Source organism: Eucalyptus grandis, chromosome 8 (genome assembly GCF_016545825.1).
Source record: "Eucalyptus grandis isolate ANBG69807.140 chromosome 8, ASM1654582v1, whole genome shotgun sequence".
Classification (NCBI taxonomy): Eukaryota; Viridiplantae; Streptophyta; class Magnoliopsida; order Myrtales; family Myrtaceae; genus Eucalyptus; species Eucalyptus grandis.
The window spans coordinates 19204624-19216961 of record NC_052619.1 but is presented as its reverse complement, the minus strand read 5'-3'; the positions used below and the strand labels follow the sequence as shown (position 1 = coordinate 19216961).

At 38.2% G+C, this 12338-nt stretch overlaps 1 protein-coding gene across 4 annotated transcripts; it reads left to right on the top strand.

Moving 5' to 3' along the window:
* Window positions 1-1942: 1942 nt before the first annotated feature.
* Window positions 1943-11454, top strand: LOC104457004 (probable transmembrane GTPase FZO-like, chloroplastic). 4 transcript variants are annotated; one of them, XM_010071917.3, is made up of 11 exons: window positions 1950-2687; window positions 3467-4023; window positions 4170-4238; window positions 5657-5854; window positions 6848-6979; window positions 7620-7706; window positions 7832-8272; window positions 8353-8520; window positions 8807-9037; window positions 9633-9748; window positions 10931-11454. In XM_010071917.3, exons 1-11 carry the CDS (start codon window positions 2153-2155, stop codon window positions 11211-11213), a joined length of 2817 nt encoding a protein of 938 aa, XP_010070219.1. In that variant the 5' UTR covers window positions 1950-2152; the 3' UTR covers window positions 11214-11454. The 4 variants fall into 4 exon arrangements, with proteins under 4 accessions (XP_039156691.1, XP_010070220.1, XP_010070219.1 ...); XM_039300756.1 differs by having other exon boundaries at window positions 2568-2687; window positions 3489-4023; XM_010071918.3 differs by lacking the exon at window positions 8807-9037 and having other exon boundaries at window positions 1946-2687.
* The last annotated feature ends 884 nt before the right edge of the window (window positions 11455-12338 follow it).

Sequence of the window (12338 nt, the reverse complement as noted above, 5' to 3'; positions counted from 1 at the left end):
AAATTGATACACTTATGACAAATGTATCCCAAATTACTTTTTGACCATAAATAAGAAAAATAAGAAAGAAAATAGAAAAATAAAATAAAAATATTAAAAAATTAAAAGAAATAAAAAATTATACCCAAATTAATACACCTATATTTAAGGAACACAAATTTTTGTTTAAAATTGTTCCTCGATGTTAAAAACGACATTTTTGGGTTAAAAAACCATTTATGACAAATTTATCCCAAACTACTTTTTTGACCATGAAAAATCCCATTAATACACCTATGACAAATTTTACCCAAAAAAACCATAATTTTATGACAATTTTACCCAAAAAATTTATTCCCAAAAACCCAAATTGGTAAATTTGTGACAAATATACCATTCACTAAATTAGATTAATACCACAAAAAAATCACAAAAATTGTAAATTGTCAAAAACGGAGCGTAAAATCCCGAATTGGTATACCGATCAATTGTTACATGTCATTTAACTTAATAATTTGACGGTAAAATTTAACGAAAACTAACAGAGGCTAAATTTGTCAAAAATATACTAGTTTGAAGTTTTTGGTGATAAAAAAAATAGTTTGGGATAAATTTGTCACATGTGTATCAGTTTAGAATTTTTCAAAGTATTAACGCTAAATTTTTTGACACATATTGGAGGGTGTAAGACATGTGTTGGAATGTCTAAATGTCTGACAAGACATGAAAGTTCTTAGAGAGTGTTGGTACTTTCTAAGGCTTTGACAAGGTTGCCAAACTTTAAGGTCGGTGACCGGCTAGAGGAGGAAGAAGAAGAGAAGGAAAAAAGAATATAAAGAAAAGAAAAAATGAAAAAGAGAGAAAAGTCTCATAAAATTATTAAAAAATTTAATGAAATTCTATAGTGCAAATTTTTTAGAATTGTACCAAATGCACTTATGTTCTTTTTTTAGTTCGAAAATAGAAATTTTGTACAGTTATTAAATGCTTTTAAATGTTCAGAAACTTGTCCGGAGAATGAAATTAGAAAAAGCTATTTTTGAATAAAAATTGTCCCTAAAAATAGAATGATTGTCAAATAGAACCTCATATAATTACAAGCTGGATTTCTCTCTATTTTACGAGAATTTAACTACGTCAATTTTCTAACTAATCTTTGAGCAATGATGTCCTCTCTAATTCATGAAAAATTAATTAGGTCAATTTACTAACTAAAATTTGGTACCTTGTGGTAGAAGAGTTCATGGTGATTAGTTAGTTTTACTTAGCATAATCATTTTACTTTGAAGATCACAAATCATGGGGCAAGAATAATCCCATGCTCATCTACTTTCAAGTTCAAAACTAAACAGTCAGTTTACTCAATATATGTGAACAAATGAGGTAAATGGATTTTATAAAATAAGATAGACAACACTTAGTTTGCAATCATGACAATATACCTTTAGACTATTTTTTCGCTGACTTTGCGACCACCACAAAGCTCAACACTTACTCACAGCACAATCAGACTAGGACCACAATACTTGATTGTGTGCGAGTACTCCAATCAGGCTCAACACCTTTTGTTGAAGACTTTTTTCTTTTTTTCTTCAAAGTAAAATGACGTGATTTTGTTTTCCAGTACCATTTAGTGCCATAGACTAGCAACAATGATTGACGTTGATATAAGACCTTTCGGATTATGTACAATTAAATGGACTGATTAGCACAAATATAAAATGTTTAGAATTAAATTGATAAAATATTTTTTTTGAATTAAATTAGCATAATTATAATAAATTTATTTATTTATTTTTTTGATAATTTTCCAATTCTAACGGTCGCAAGCGAGTCGGTGGCTGATTTTGACATCAAGCATATTCAAATTACTCTCATGCTCATTTGTCAAGTAATTAACTAATTACCTCATGTTTACTTCATGCAATGCCGTGCACGAAAAAGAAATCACCGCCTCGTGTTCTCATTTTCTACTGGCGGCGGAAACGAAGCATCGGCGACGGCGGCCGGCGGTCCCGTCGTCCGGCTCCCATTCGGGCTACGCAGCGACGGTTGTCGTCGTCCGCATCTCCTTCCTCCTTCACCGGATAAGAAGATAAAACAAGCAAAAACCACACACGCACGAAGCAGAAAAGCACCACTCTCTCTCTGCAACTCCTCCTCCTCACTTCCCATGGTGCCTCTCCTCTCTCCCCACGCCGCGACCGCCGCCGCCGCGACCGCCGCGCCTCTCTTCTTCGCCAGATCCCCCCCTCCCTCCGCGGCTCCCCTGTCTCGCTACCTCTCCGCGCGCCGCAGGGCTCGCCGCCTCCTCCTCCTGACCGGCTCGCTCTCGAGCGACCGGTTCCGGTCGATCGAGGCTCGGTCCGGGCTCCCGCAGCCCCGGACGCTCTTCCCCGGCGGCTACAAGCGCCCGGAGATCAAGGTCCCCACCCTCGTCCTCCAGCTCGACCCCGACGACGTCCTCGATGGCTCCTCGGCCTCCGCGGCGGCGGCGGCGGCGGCGGCGCTCGACTCGATCGACGAGGCGGTGTCGGGCAGGGTCGGCATCGTCGTCCTCGGAGGCGGCGAGGGCACCGGGAAGAGGCTGTACGAGGCGGCTTGCCTGCTGAAGTCGGTCGTGAGGGACCGGGCTTACTTGCTGATCGCCGAGCGGGTCGACATCGTCTCTGCGATCAATGCCAGCGGCGTTCTGCTGTCTGATCAAGGTTAGTGATGACTGATGAGGCCATTTTGTGAATTCGGGGGGAAAAAGAGTTGTGCGTTTGAATTTGATTTTCGGCCTAGCAATCGGGTCTTGGTAGAAGTGGTCAACATCGCTCCGGTGTTTGAAACTTTTATAGTCCTAGAGTGTAGTTTAGGGCTTGGACAATGAATTTTGTGCAACAACTCTGTAGAAGTACTGCCATTTGGAGATACTCACTAAGTTGATTTTTAGTAAGTGGAAATGCTGTGAGAAATGCTTAATCTGTGAGTTAGGGCACTTAGCTAGTTGCAATGGTCTGTCCTGCTCTGTGGTCGGTTATGAAGGCGTCCTTATGCTTTCTTCCCGTGTGCTTTTTCAAGAGAAGATAATTCAAGGCCAGAAAACTTGAAGTTGTACTTCGCCTAGGTTATATGAAGGGTGATTGGGCTACCTGTTTCTTCTGCAATTGAACCTGGATAATTTAATTTTTGTATCTCTAGTGCCTAGGTGTTAGTGTCTGTGATGTGCAGATGCATTTGGCCAAGGTGGGTCTATTGATTGTCCTCTTTGGTAACTGGAAAAGCAAGGTTATTAAGCATGCTTGTATGCACATATGCACAATGATATGTGCTGCTGTGATCATTAACTTCTCTTTTAAAGATATGTATCAAGGACAAAAATATTCAGCCTTCTATGATTCTAATCCTTTCAAAAGCTGTACAACAATTAGTGTTTGACATGTGGATTCTAATGGAAATCGTCATAGAACAAGGTCCATTATGTTTCTATCGTTATTTACAGGACTTCCTGCTATTGTGGCCAGAAGCATGATGGCAGATTCTAGGTCTGAATCAGTGGTTCTCCCATTGGTGGCAAGGAATGTGCAGACTGCAAGTGCTGCATCAAGTGCATCTACTTCCGATGGTGCTGATTTTCTTATATGCGACATAGGTGAAGAGAACCATGAGGATAACCTTGTGTCATCCATGTTTGAAGATGTAAAGATACCAATATTTGTTAAGCTTAATTTAAGTGGTAATGGAATAGCATTGGATGAGGCATCGAGGTGGATCAAATATGGGGCTAGTGGTTTGGTGATTGGATTGAAAGATTTGGACTTGTTTACTGATGGTTTGCTGCACCAATTATTCAGCACTATAAGTACATTGACGGAGGACACAAAGTTTGAACGAGGCATCCCCAATAAGGTCATATTGGAGGAGATGGGGAATGATTTTTTTAGAAATGAGAGAGTTGCTGGCTTCGTGAAGTTGGAGGACAAAGAAAAGCAGCTAATAGAAACCGAGAAGGTAGTGTTGCTGGAAGCAGTAAATGTCATCCAGAAAGCTGCTCCGCAGGTGAGGTTCTTCATAAGTAGAGGGAAGCTTATGGCCAAAAAAATGAACAAAGTTGTTGAGATCACTCTTTAAATAATCAGCCATAATCAGTTCTTACAGTTTTCCAGTATCTGCCTAAAACAAATACTGCTGGTTGTCAATGACAGATGGAGGAGGTTTCGCTACTTGTTGATGCAACTTCTCATATTGATGAGCCATTTTTGCTGGTTATAGTGGTAATTGTGTGCTGAACTTCGACAAATTCTGGTTCCGCGGTATACATTGGTATTAGCCCTTAATTTCAAACAAGTTCTTTTATTATTTGAAAGAGTTTTTGATTAATATTGTTTTTTTGTTTTTTTTTGTTTTTCCCGCATTTAGCTCTAGAAGTTTTCAAATTTAAAAAAAAAGTATGTAAATGCCATAGGGCGTAAAGGCTTCCTGGATTGTCCTGTAGGTTTATGTTTTAGTTTGCATGACAAAGCTGCTTGATGAATAAAATGCAAGCAAACCAAGTCAACTGAAGTTGTCCTGATTAGCAGGGTTGGTTGAGGAATTTCATTGACCTTTTCTTTGTGGAGAGATAAATGATATTATATAACAGATGTGGATACGTCTGGCTATCTATGAATCCTTTGTGACACTACTTTTGGCCTTAATTTTGCATTGAGCTAGTGATTAGATGTGTTGAAGTTGAACTTGAAGTAGATTTATATGGTGCCAATGGGGACACTGTTCTTCAGTTGCAGTTTGGGGGGCCTGAGCATTTTTTTAGCTAAAAAAGTTGCAGTTTGGAAGAGAATAAAAGTGATATAAGTACAGATGTTTGCTTATGAACAAAGATAACAACACCTTAAAGGAATTCCTGATTTTAAATCAGTGCATACTAAACTCCAAGTTAAGTTACTGTTATTTGTTGGAATTTGGTAATTACCTGTCATTGTATCCAAATGTATTCATTGTTGTCTTAGCAAATAGTAGTGCGAACTGCAAAATAAAGGGAATGGTAAGATATGATGTCCGTGCAATCAATAATAATTTGATCATGTAGCTTGTATCGTAATTTTCTTTCTGTAGAACCACTATGGTATTTTTCTCCAAGAGTCTTGCACATGTTCCAGTACATGTTTTGGTCCGAATCACATGATCTTGAGAATAATTTTACTCGAAGCAGACAATGTACTACCATTATTAAGTAGAAAAACTTCAATACCAGGGGTCGTGTTGCACCCTTATCTCCCATGGTTAAGTCTTTCCCAAGTATCATTTGCTTTTCGGTGGCAAACGTGCCAACCAGAAGCACTCACATTTAATATGTTTTAATGCTGTTCAAATTTGTATTTTTTTTTCCTTGGCAAAATAGATTTTCTGTAACCATCGCAATAAGGTTGGATGTAAGCAGACTGGTGGCATGCGATGGAGGCTCCAAAAAATAAGATGAAAAAATTTACAACTATTTGAAAAGAAAACCGGCTGAGGAAGGTGATTTTAAAACTTGATCTTTTGGCAGTATGAGCACTTACAAAAACTAATAATGTTATATTCCAAATCAGAAGCTTTGTAGTATATGTTGGCTTGGCCATTGTGCTGTAGACCGTATGAGTCTTTATTGAGGTTTTGGTCCTGAGTTCTTTATTCTGTGTTTTATCACCAGGGTGAATTTAACTCTGGTAAATCAACTTTTATCAATGCACTTCTTGGGGAGAGATATTTGAAAGAGGGAGTTGTTCCCACAACAAATGAGATCACCTTTTTACGGTATTCCGAATCTGATTCTGATGAGAAACAGCGCTGTGAGAGGCATCCAGATGGTCAGTACATATGTTATATTCCTGCTCCTATCCTTAAAGAAGTAAGCAAATCTAATCTGTCTTCAGCAAATGCTTAATGCTGTGCATTATGTGAGCATTCCATCTTCTTTAATAATACCTTTATATATAAAAATGTGGATGTCTTATTCATTAAAAGAATTCTTGTGCTTGGTGGCTCGGAATGGTGAGAAATGATTTCTGCAGTTTTTCTACCACTCAAATTTTAAGTGCTTATGCTGGTCATTACTAATCTTTTGCTGTAAGACTTTAGACCTGAATGCCAAAGTCAAAAGTCAATTTCTTGCCCAATGACACTCCATAAAGTCATCAATTAGTGACAACATTAATGTCTATTAAATTAATTTGGTGCTGAACTTTGTGAACATATGGTAGCTGGGTCAATGTCCAGATGCTAGCGTCATCTTCATGGCTGGCAAATGAATAAAGTAATAAGTTTATTTTGTAAATAAAGTTTCATTTTCAAAAGACTAGTTATACACTTTACAAGAAAAGTTAAGGTATCAAAAACTGTAATATTTCCTCATTTGGATACTCATGAAGTGCCCTGGACCATCGTTTCAAAATCCAACTATATAAAATAAATATTCTCTTCCAAGAAATCAGAGAGAAATCAAGATCTATTTTTTGATATCAGATGTCAAAGATCCAGAAATAGAGTGCAGTTAATTAAAAGGAAAAACTGCTAGTTTGATTGTCTAAGAAAGAAACGCTTAATGTTGCAGCTATCTCAGATCCTGTGGAGTGGGGGACCCAGAATTTAGCTTTTGGGTGCAATGAAATATCTCACATAAAATTTCAAGTATACAGTTTGAAATTTTTTCTTGGTGGCAGGGGGCACCAGTGCAACCCTAACTCCCCACCACAAGTCAACATTTTTGTGGTGTACTTGTTTCTCATTACCACTCCAGAGATGTGATTTCGTTAGAAGTTCACAATTGTAATTTATTTACCTCAATAAAATATTGTTACAATTTACCTCATTCAACTAATTTATTCATGTAATTTGGGTGCAGATGATTATTGTTGATACTCCTGGAACAAATGTGATTCTCCAAAGACAGCAACGCCTAACTGAGGAATTTATACCTCGTGCAGATTTGCTAATTTTTGTAATCTCTGCTGATCGTCCATTGACTGAAAGTGAGGTAAGTTCAAGATAAAGTAATTTATCTTCATATAGGTTTTCATTGCATTGAAAAGAGATGCCATGATTGTCTATGATGAGTTTGCATGTTACTTTGGTTCTAGAATTATTTTTCTAATATGTCTGTGGGTCATGTAGGAATAATTCTTATCATGGTATTATAGCATCTTATGAAAGCAACAAACTCTTTGAAGGGTCAAGTAAACCTCCTTCTCCTTGCACTGTGGTAAATAGCATGTGGCATTTGGATCTGTTAGCTTTTCAGGGATGGAGTCAATGGATATATCTTATAAGAAAATTAGTTTTCTGTACTGTGTGTACTGTTCTCGGCATCCTTAGCTTACTACTTGATCATTTATAGTTTACATAACAACGAAACAACTACAAACCGAGCTTTTCTCACTAAGGCGCCCTTTTATTTTCTATAGATCTAATTTTCTGGTCGGTTGATAGATTCTGATGTTGGCCATTTCAGCTTTTGATAATCATCTCTCTATTCAATGTCATTCTTTGTGTTATGCACATCCATTTTCCATTAGTCTTTTGTAATGGCTTTCTTAGCAACTTTTATAGCTAGATACTAATTTATGACATTAGTCTGCAACAATTACTGACTTGAGCTTTTGTTCATGTTTTTTTAGGTAGCTTTCCTCCGGTACACTCAGCAATGGAGGAAGAAAGTTGTCTTTGTTCTGAATAAATCTGACATTTATCAGAATGATCTTGAGGTATAAATATTCATTCAATGCCTTGACTTTTAGTTATGCATTTATTTGTTTTAATTTCAGTGACGCTTTAGTGGAATTTGTGCTTCTCTAATTGAGAACTATCTTATTCTATGCTACTGGCACAGCTTCAGGAAGCTACGTCTTTCATCAGTGAAAATGTGCAGAATTTACTTAATGCAGAGAATGTGGCATTATATCCCATATCTGCACGATCTGCTCTTGAATCAAAGCTTTCGGCTTCCTATGAGAGTGCAAAAGAGTATACAAATATGTTGGTCTCTGATTCTCAATGGAGAGTTGGTAGCTTTTACAAACTCGAGAAGTTCTTGTACAGTTTCTTAGATGGGTCAACAAGCATGGGAATGGAAAGAATAAAGCTTAAACTAGAAACGCCAATTGGAATTGCTGAGCGGTTAGTTTCTTCATGTGAAACTGTTCTGAGACAAGACTATGAAGATGCCAACCAGGATTTGAATACCGTACTTGGCATAGTTAGTAGTGTTAAAGAGTATGTGATGAAAATGGAAAGGGATAGCATCTCTTGGAGAAGAAAAATCTTATCACTGGTACCCCCACAGAAATCTCTCTCTCTTATTACCCTATCATGTTATCCCTTCTGTTATAAGTACCAACTGTCACACTGCAGGTTGACACAACAAAATCACGTGTTGTGGAGCTGACTGAATCTAGCCTACAGTTATCAAATTTAGATCTTGTTGCAACATACGTTTTTAAGGGTGAAAAGTCAGCTACAATGCCAGCAACTGCTAAGGTGCAAAATGACATACTCGGCCCTGCACTTCTTGACGCAAATGTAAGTAGAATCTCCTCTGCTGAGGATCCCTTTAGAACACAGAATACACTACAGCTCTTTGTGAGGATCATCTATCTTGCAGTTTTTAAATTGTTCTAGAAGATTCTTTAGTCTGAGAAAATCTAGGTGCTGGCTTTTCAGCCTGATCTCCTGGATTTTAACTAATGTACTATTTTAATGATGAAGTAAACCATAGATATATCCTTCCGTTGTTTCTGCTTATTTATGTAGGAGTAGCTGGCTCAAATTAGCATTTATTGGTGTTCTTTGGATTTTTACTGTGTAGAAACTTCTGATAGACTATGTGAGTTGGTTACACTCGAGCAATGACAGTCAAGGCAGGCTTTACAGGGAATCTTTTGAAAAAAGATGGCCATCATTAGTACATTCAAATGCTCAGATGACATTGGAGAGGTTTGACTTGCTGAGGAAGTTAGATGAACAGTGTCTGAAAGTCATAGAAAATTTCAGTGCCAGTTCTGCTTCTAAGACATTCGACCAAGAAATTAGAGAAGTGGTGAGTTGTGTTTTCCCACTATTCTTGAGCTCAACACCTGCATGAGTGGGTTGTTGTGACTACTTATATTACATTCTCTTGCCAAGCATTTGGAAATTTAGCTTGGATCACGTCAATAGTTGTACATGTTGTGCTATTCATCTGTGCATGCCTTATTCAAGGATCTCTTTTCTTCTGGACTGCTAGATTTGGTGAGCAATTCCTTTTGTTCAAGTGCTGTTGCAGTGTGATTGGTACTCAATTCAATCATATCTAATTATCTGACTGTCCAGAATCCATGTAATTAGTATTTATGCATAAGTATGTACTATTCTTGGATATTCAGAGTCAGGAAAACATATCTCAGAGTTTCCCCAGTAATCAGTTCGTTTTAGCAGTTAAGCCATAATCAGTTTGCTGAGCCTTTCTTTCTCCTATTGTGGAACCTCCCTGATTCAGATGCGAATACCCTCTAATTGAAATGGGATCCCTTTCCTATCCTAATAACATTTTGACATTGAATACTTGTTAATTTACTGGATATGTCACAAAATTAGTGATTTAAACATTCACTTCGTTTAATTTGACATTGATGTGGGATATGTCTTTGATTCAGTTTCTGGGGACTTTTGGTGGGCTTGGAGCAGCAGGGTTGTCTGCTTCCCTGTTGACATCTGTGTTAGATACTACTCTGGAAGATCTTCTGGCACTCGGCCTTTGCTCAGCTGGCGGGTAATGGGTCTCCTTCCAATTTGAACCCCTTCATTTGTAGATTGTTTTCATAATTTCAGTCTCTCTTTTTGAAAGTTCTGTTTGACTCTCTTCTCAATGCGGGCAGCACCTTGTCCCAATGATACTTCGGGTGTGTTTGGTTCAGCTTTGCAAATGAGCTTTGGGTGTAATGCAAATTGTGTTTAGTTAAAACCTCTTTACAAATAGACTTTGAGTTGAATGTGTGTTTAGCAAACTAACTTTTGCAATGGGCTTTGGGTATATTATATATTATTATTTTTCTTTTTGAAAAATGAACCAAACCCTTTGCCGGTCCAGCGAAGGTTTGTCTCCTTTTATTAATAAAGAAAAAATAAAATTAACCAGGGACAGAATCGGAAATTTGAAAAATTGGTAAGGATAGTTTTGGATGGAAAAAAATTAGTTTCAGCATTTGGTCAATGCTGAAACCCCTATTAGTATTGGGCTTTTAGCTTTCCCAAGGTTAGCATTTGGCCGAAAGCTCATTTAAAATGGTTGCTAAATGGTTCAGCATTTCCCCAGGGATTTTGGGGGCCAAAAGCCCCTTTGGGAATGCTGAAGCAAATGCACCATTCTTGTTCCACTCTCGTCCCTCTTAAATACTCGGCCATGAAACTTAAAATATCACTTGGACCTCATATTTTGTCTGTCATGTGGCTTTGGAAGTTCCCCCACCTATTTCAGAAAGGCATATGTAGATTAAATTCCTTGCCACTCCCTCATTTGGAAATTTCTTGTGGTCTATTAGGACTTTCCATTGTGGATACACGTTAGATATATTTTACTTTATATTTTCTTTCGCATTTGGGATTAAGTAACCTTTACTCAATGCGAGGTATCCCTAATGACTCATGCACAGCTCATAAAGCTCTTGAATACTAAGTATGGATGATTGCGACATTACTTGAAAAATCAATGCCTTTTTTCAGAAAAGTGGTAATGCGGGACTTTTTGCTATTTAAGTATCTGGACTGATAAAAAGAAGAGGAGATGTTGAATTGGATAGCGTGAAAATGATGGCCCTGCCTTTGAATTCTGTATCATCTGGGTTTCGTGGATCTGCAACTCATCTTTTCTTGGATGAAACAGAAGTTCTGAAATTATCGCAGCCCTCTATTCTTTAATTTTATCTTCCATCTAATCTTACTTTTTCAATTACAGGCTATTAGCAATTTCAAATTTCCCGGCTCGTAGGCAGGTGGTGGTGAATAAGGTGAACAAGACTGTCGATGCTTTGGCACGAGATCTTGAAGAGGCCATGCAGAAGGATCTCCTTGATACTGTCACGAATATGGAAAACTTCATAAATATTATCAGCAAGCCTTATCAAGAGGCAGCTCAAAGTAGACTGGATAAGATACTAAAATTGCAGGATGAACTGTCGGCTGTTCAGGATAGACTTCGCATGCTGCAAATAGAAATTCAAAATCTTCACACGTCATGAAATTTTTCTGGGTTTTGTTTGCCACATTTTGAGACACGAGAGGGGCACGATTTGCAACGGAGATGTAGATTTTCTATATACTGGGTGAAGTGAAGTTCGGCCAGTGTATTTGAGCCTTGCTTGCAGGAACTACTCTGCTGTGTATTTTTTTTCTCCCTCCTGAATGTATAAATATCAGCATCTTCATAAAATATATTGAAATGTCCAAGGAAATTGGTTTTGGACATTGTAATTCTGAAAATTTGCATAAAAAGAGCAAGACAGTTGTTTTTATTACGTCATCAGTGTTAGTGAGAGGGAGTTGTCAACCGTCGCGGGAAGTTTGAATCATCAGGATACAAATTCACCGTTGGTCTTCCTTTCTACATTGGCCTTTCCATGATGCATAAAGCCTGAAGCTACATCAGGCTTTTCGTGCTAGCTGAGTAAATCCTGCATAGGGTCGAAACTCCACTTGCTAGTAGCTCAAGTTCAGATTTGACGATGCATTGACTTCGACTTCCCTAAATTTAAGGGAAGCTTGAGCTCGAGCTACTTCAGTATCTTGTCCGATCGAGCTTGGAGCTTGCCACTTCATCGGCTCTCTCTGTGGACTAATGGCCCAGGCTTGACTCGAATGATTTCATCCCATTCTTGCTTGCTAAAGGTCCACGTCCCTCTTGGGTTATAAAACCAAAACAATTACGTGAAAATGTGATCATCAGCATGCAAAATAACAGAGGACATGGAGGCCCTCCTTCCGAAATCTGTAGTCACGGAGAGAGACATTCTCTCCCCCACGTTCAGATACCGATAGTAGTTTATCGCGTCATTTGACGTATTGATATTGTTAACAAACAGGGACAATGATGGGGAGATTCTCTTCTCCACGTCCGGACACCGTTCGAAAAGCAGAGATTTGCAAAAAAAAAAATTATGTACCGTCCATAAAGGTCACTTTGTACCAACAAGAATCTCTTTACCTTTTGCAATTAACATGGGAGCGACCAATTGATGTCATGACGTGTCTGCATTAACGTAGAGCTCTCAATGAATTCCTCATACAATATCAGCAGAAAAACGAAGAAAAAGGTTGAGCTAAGCTATGGTGGTCAAAAGTTGAACAGAAAATTGCTGCGGTCGCGA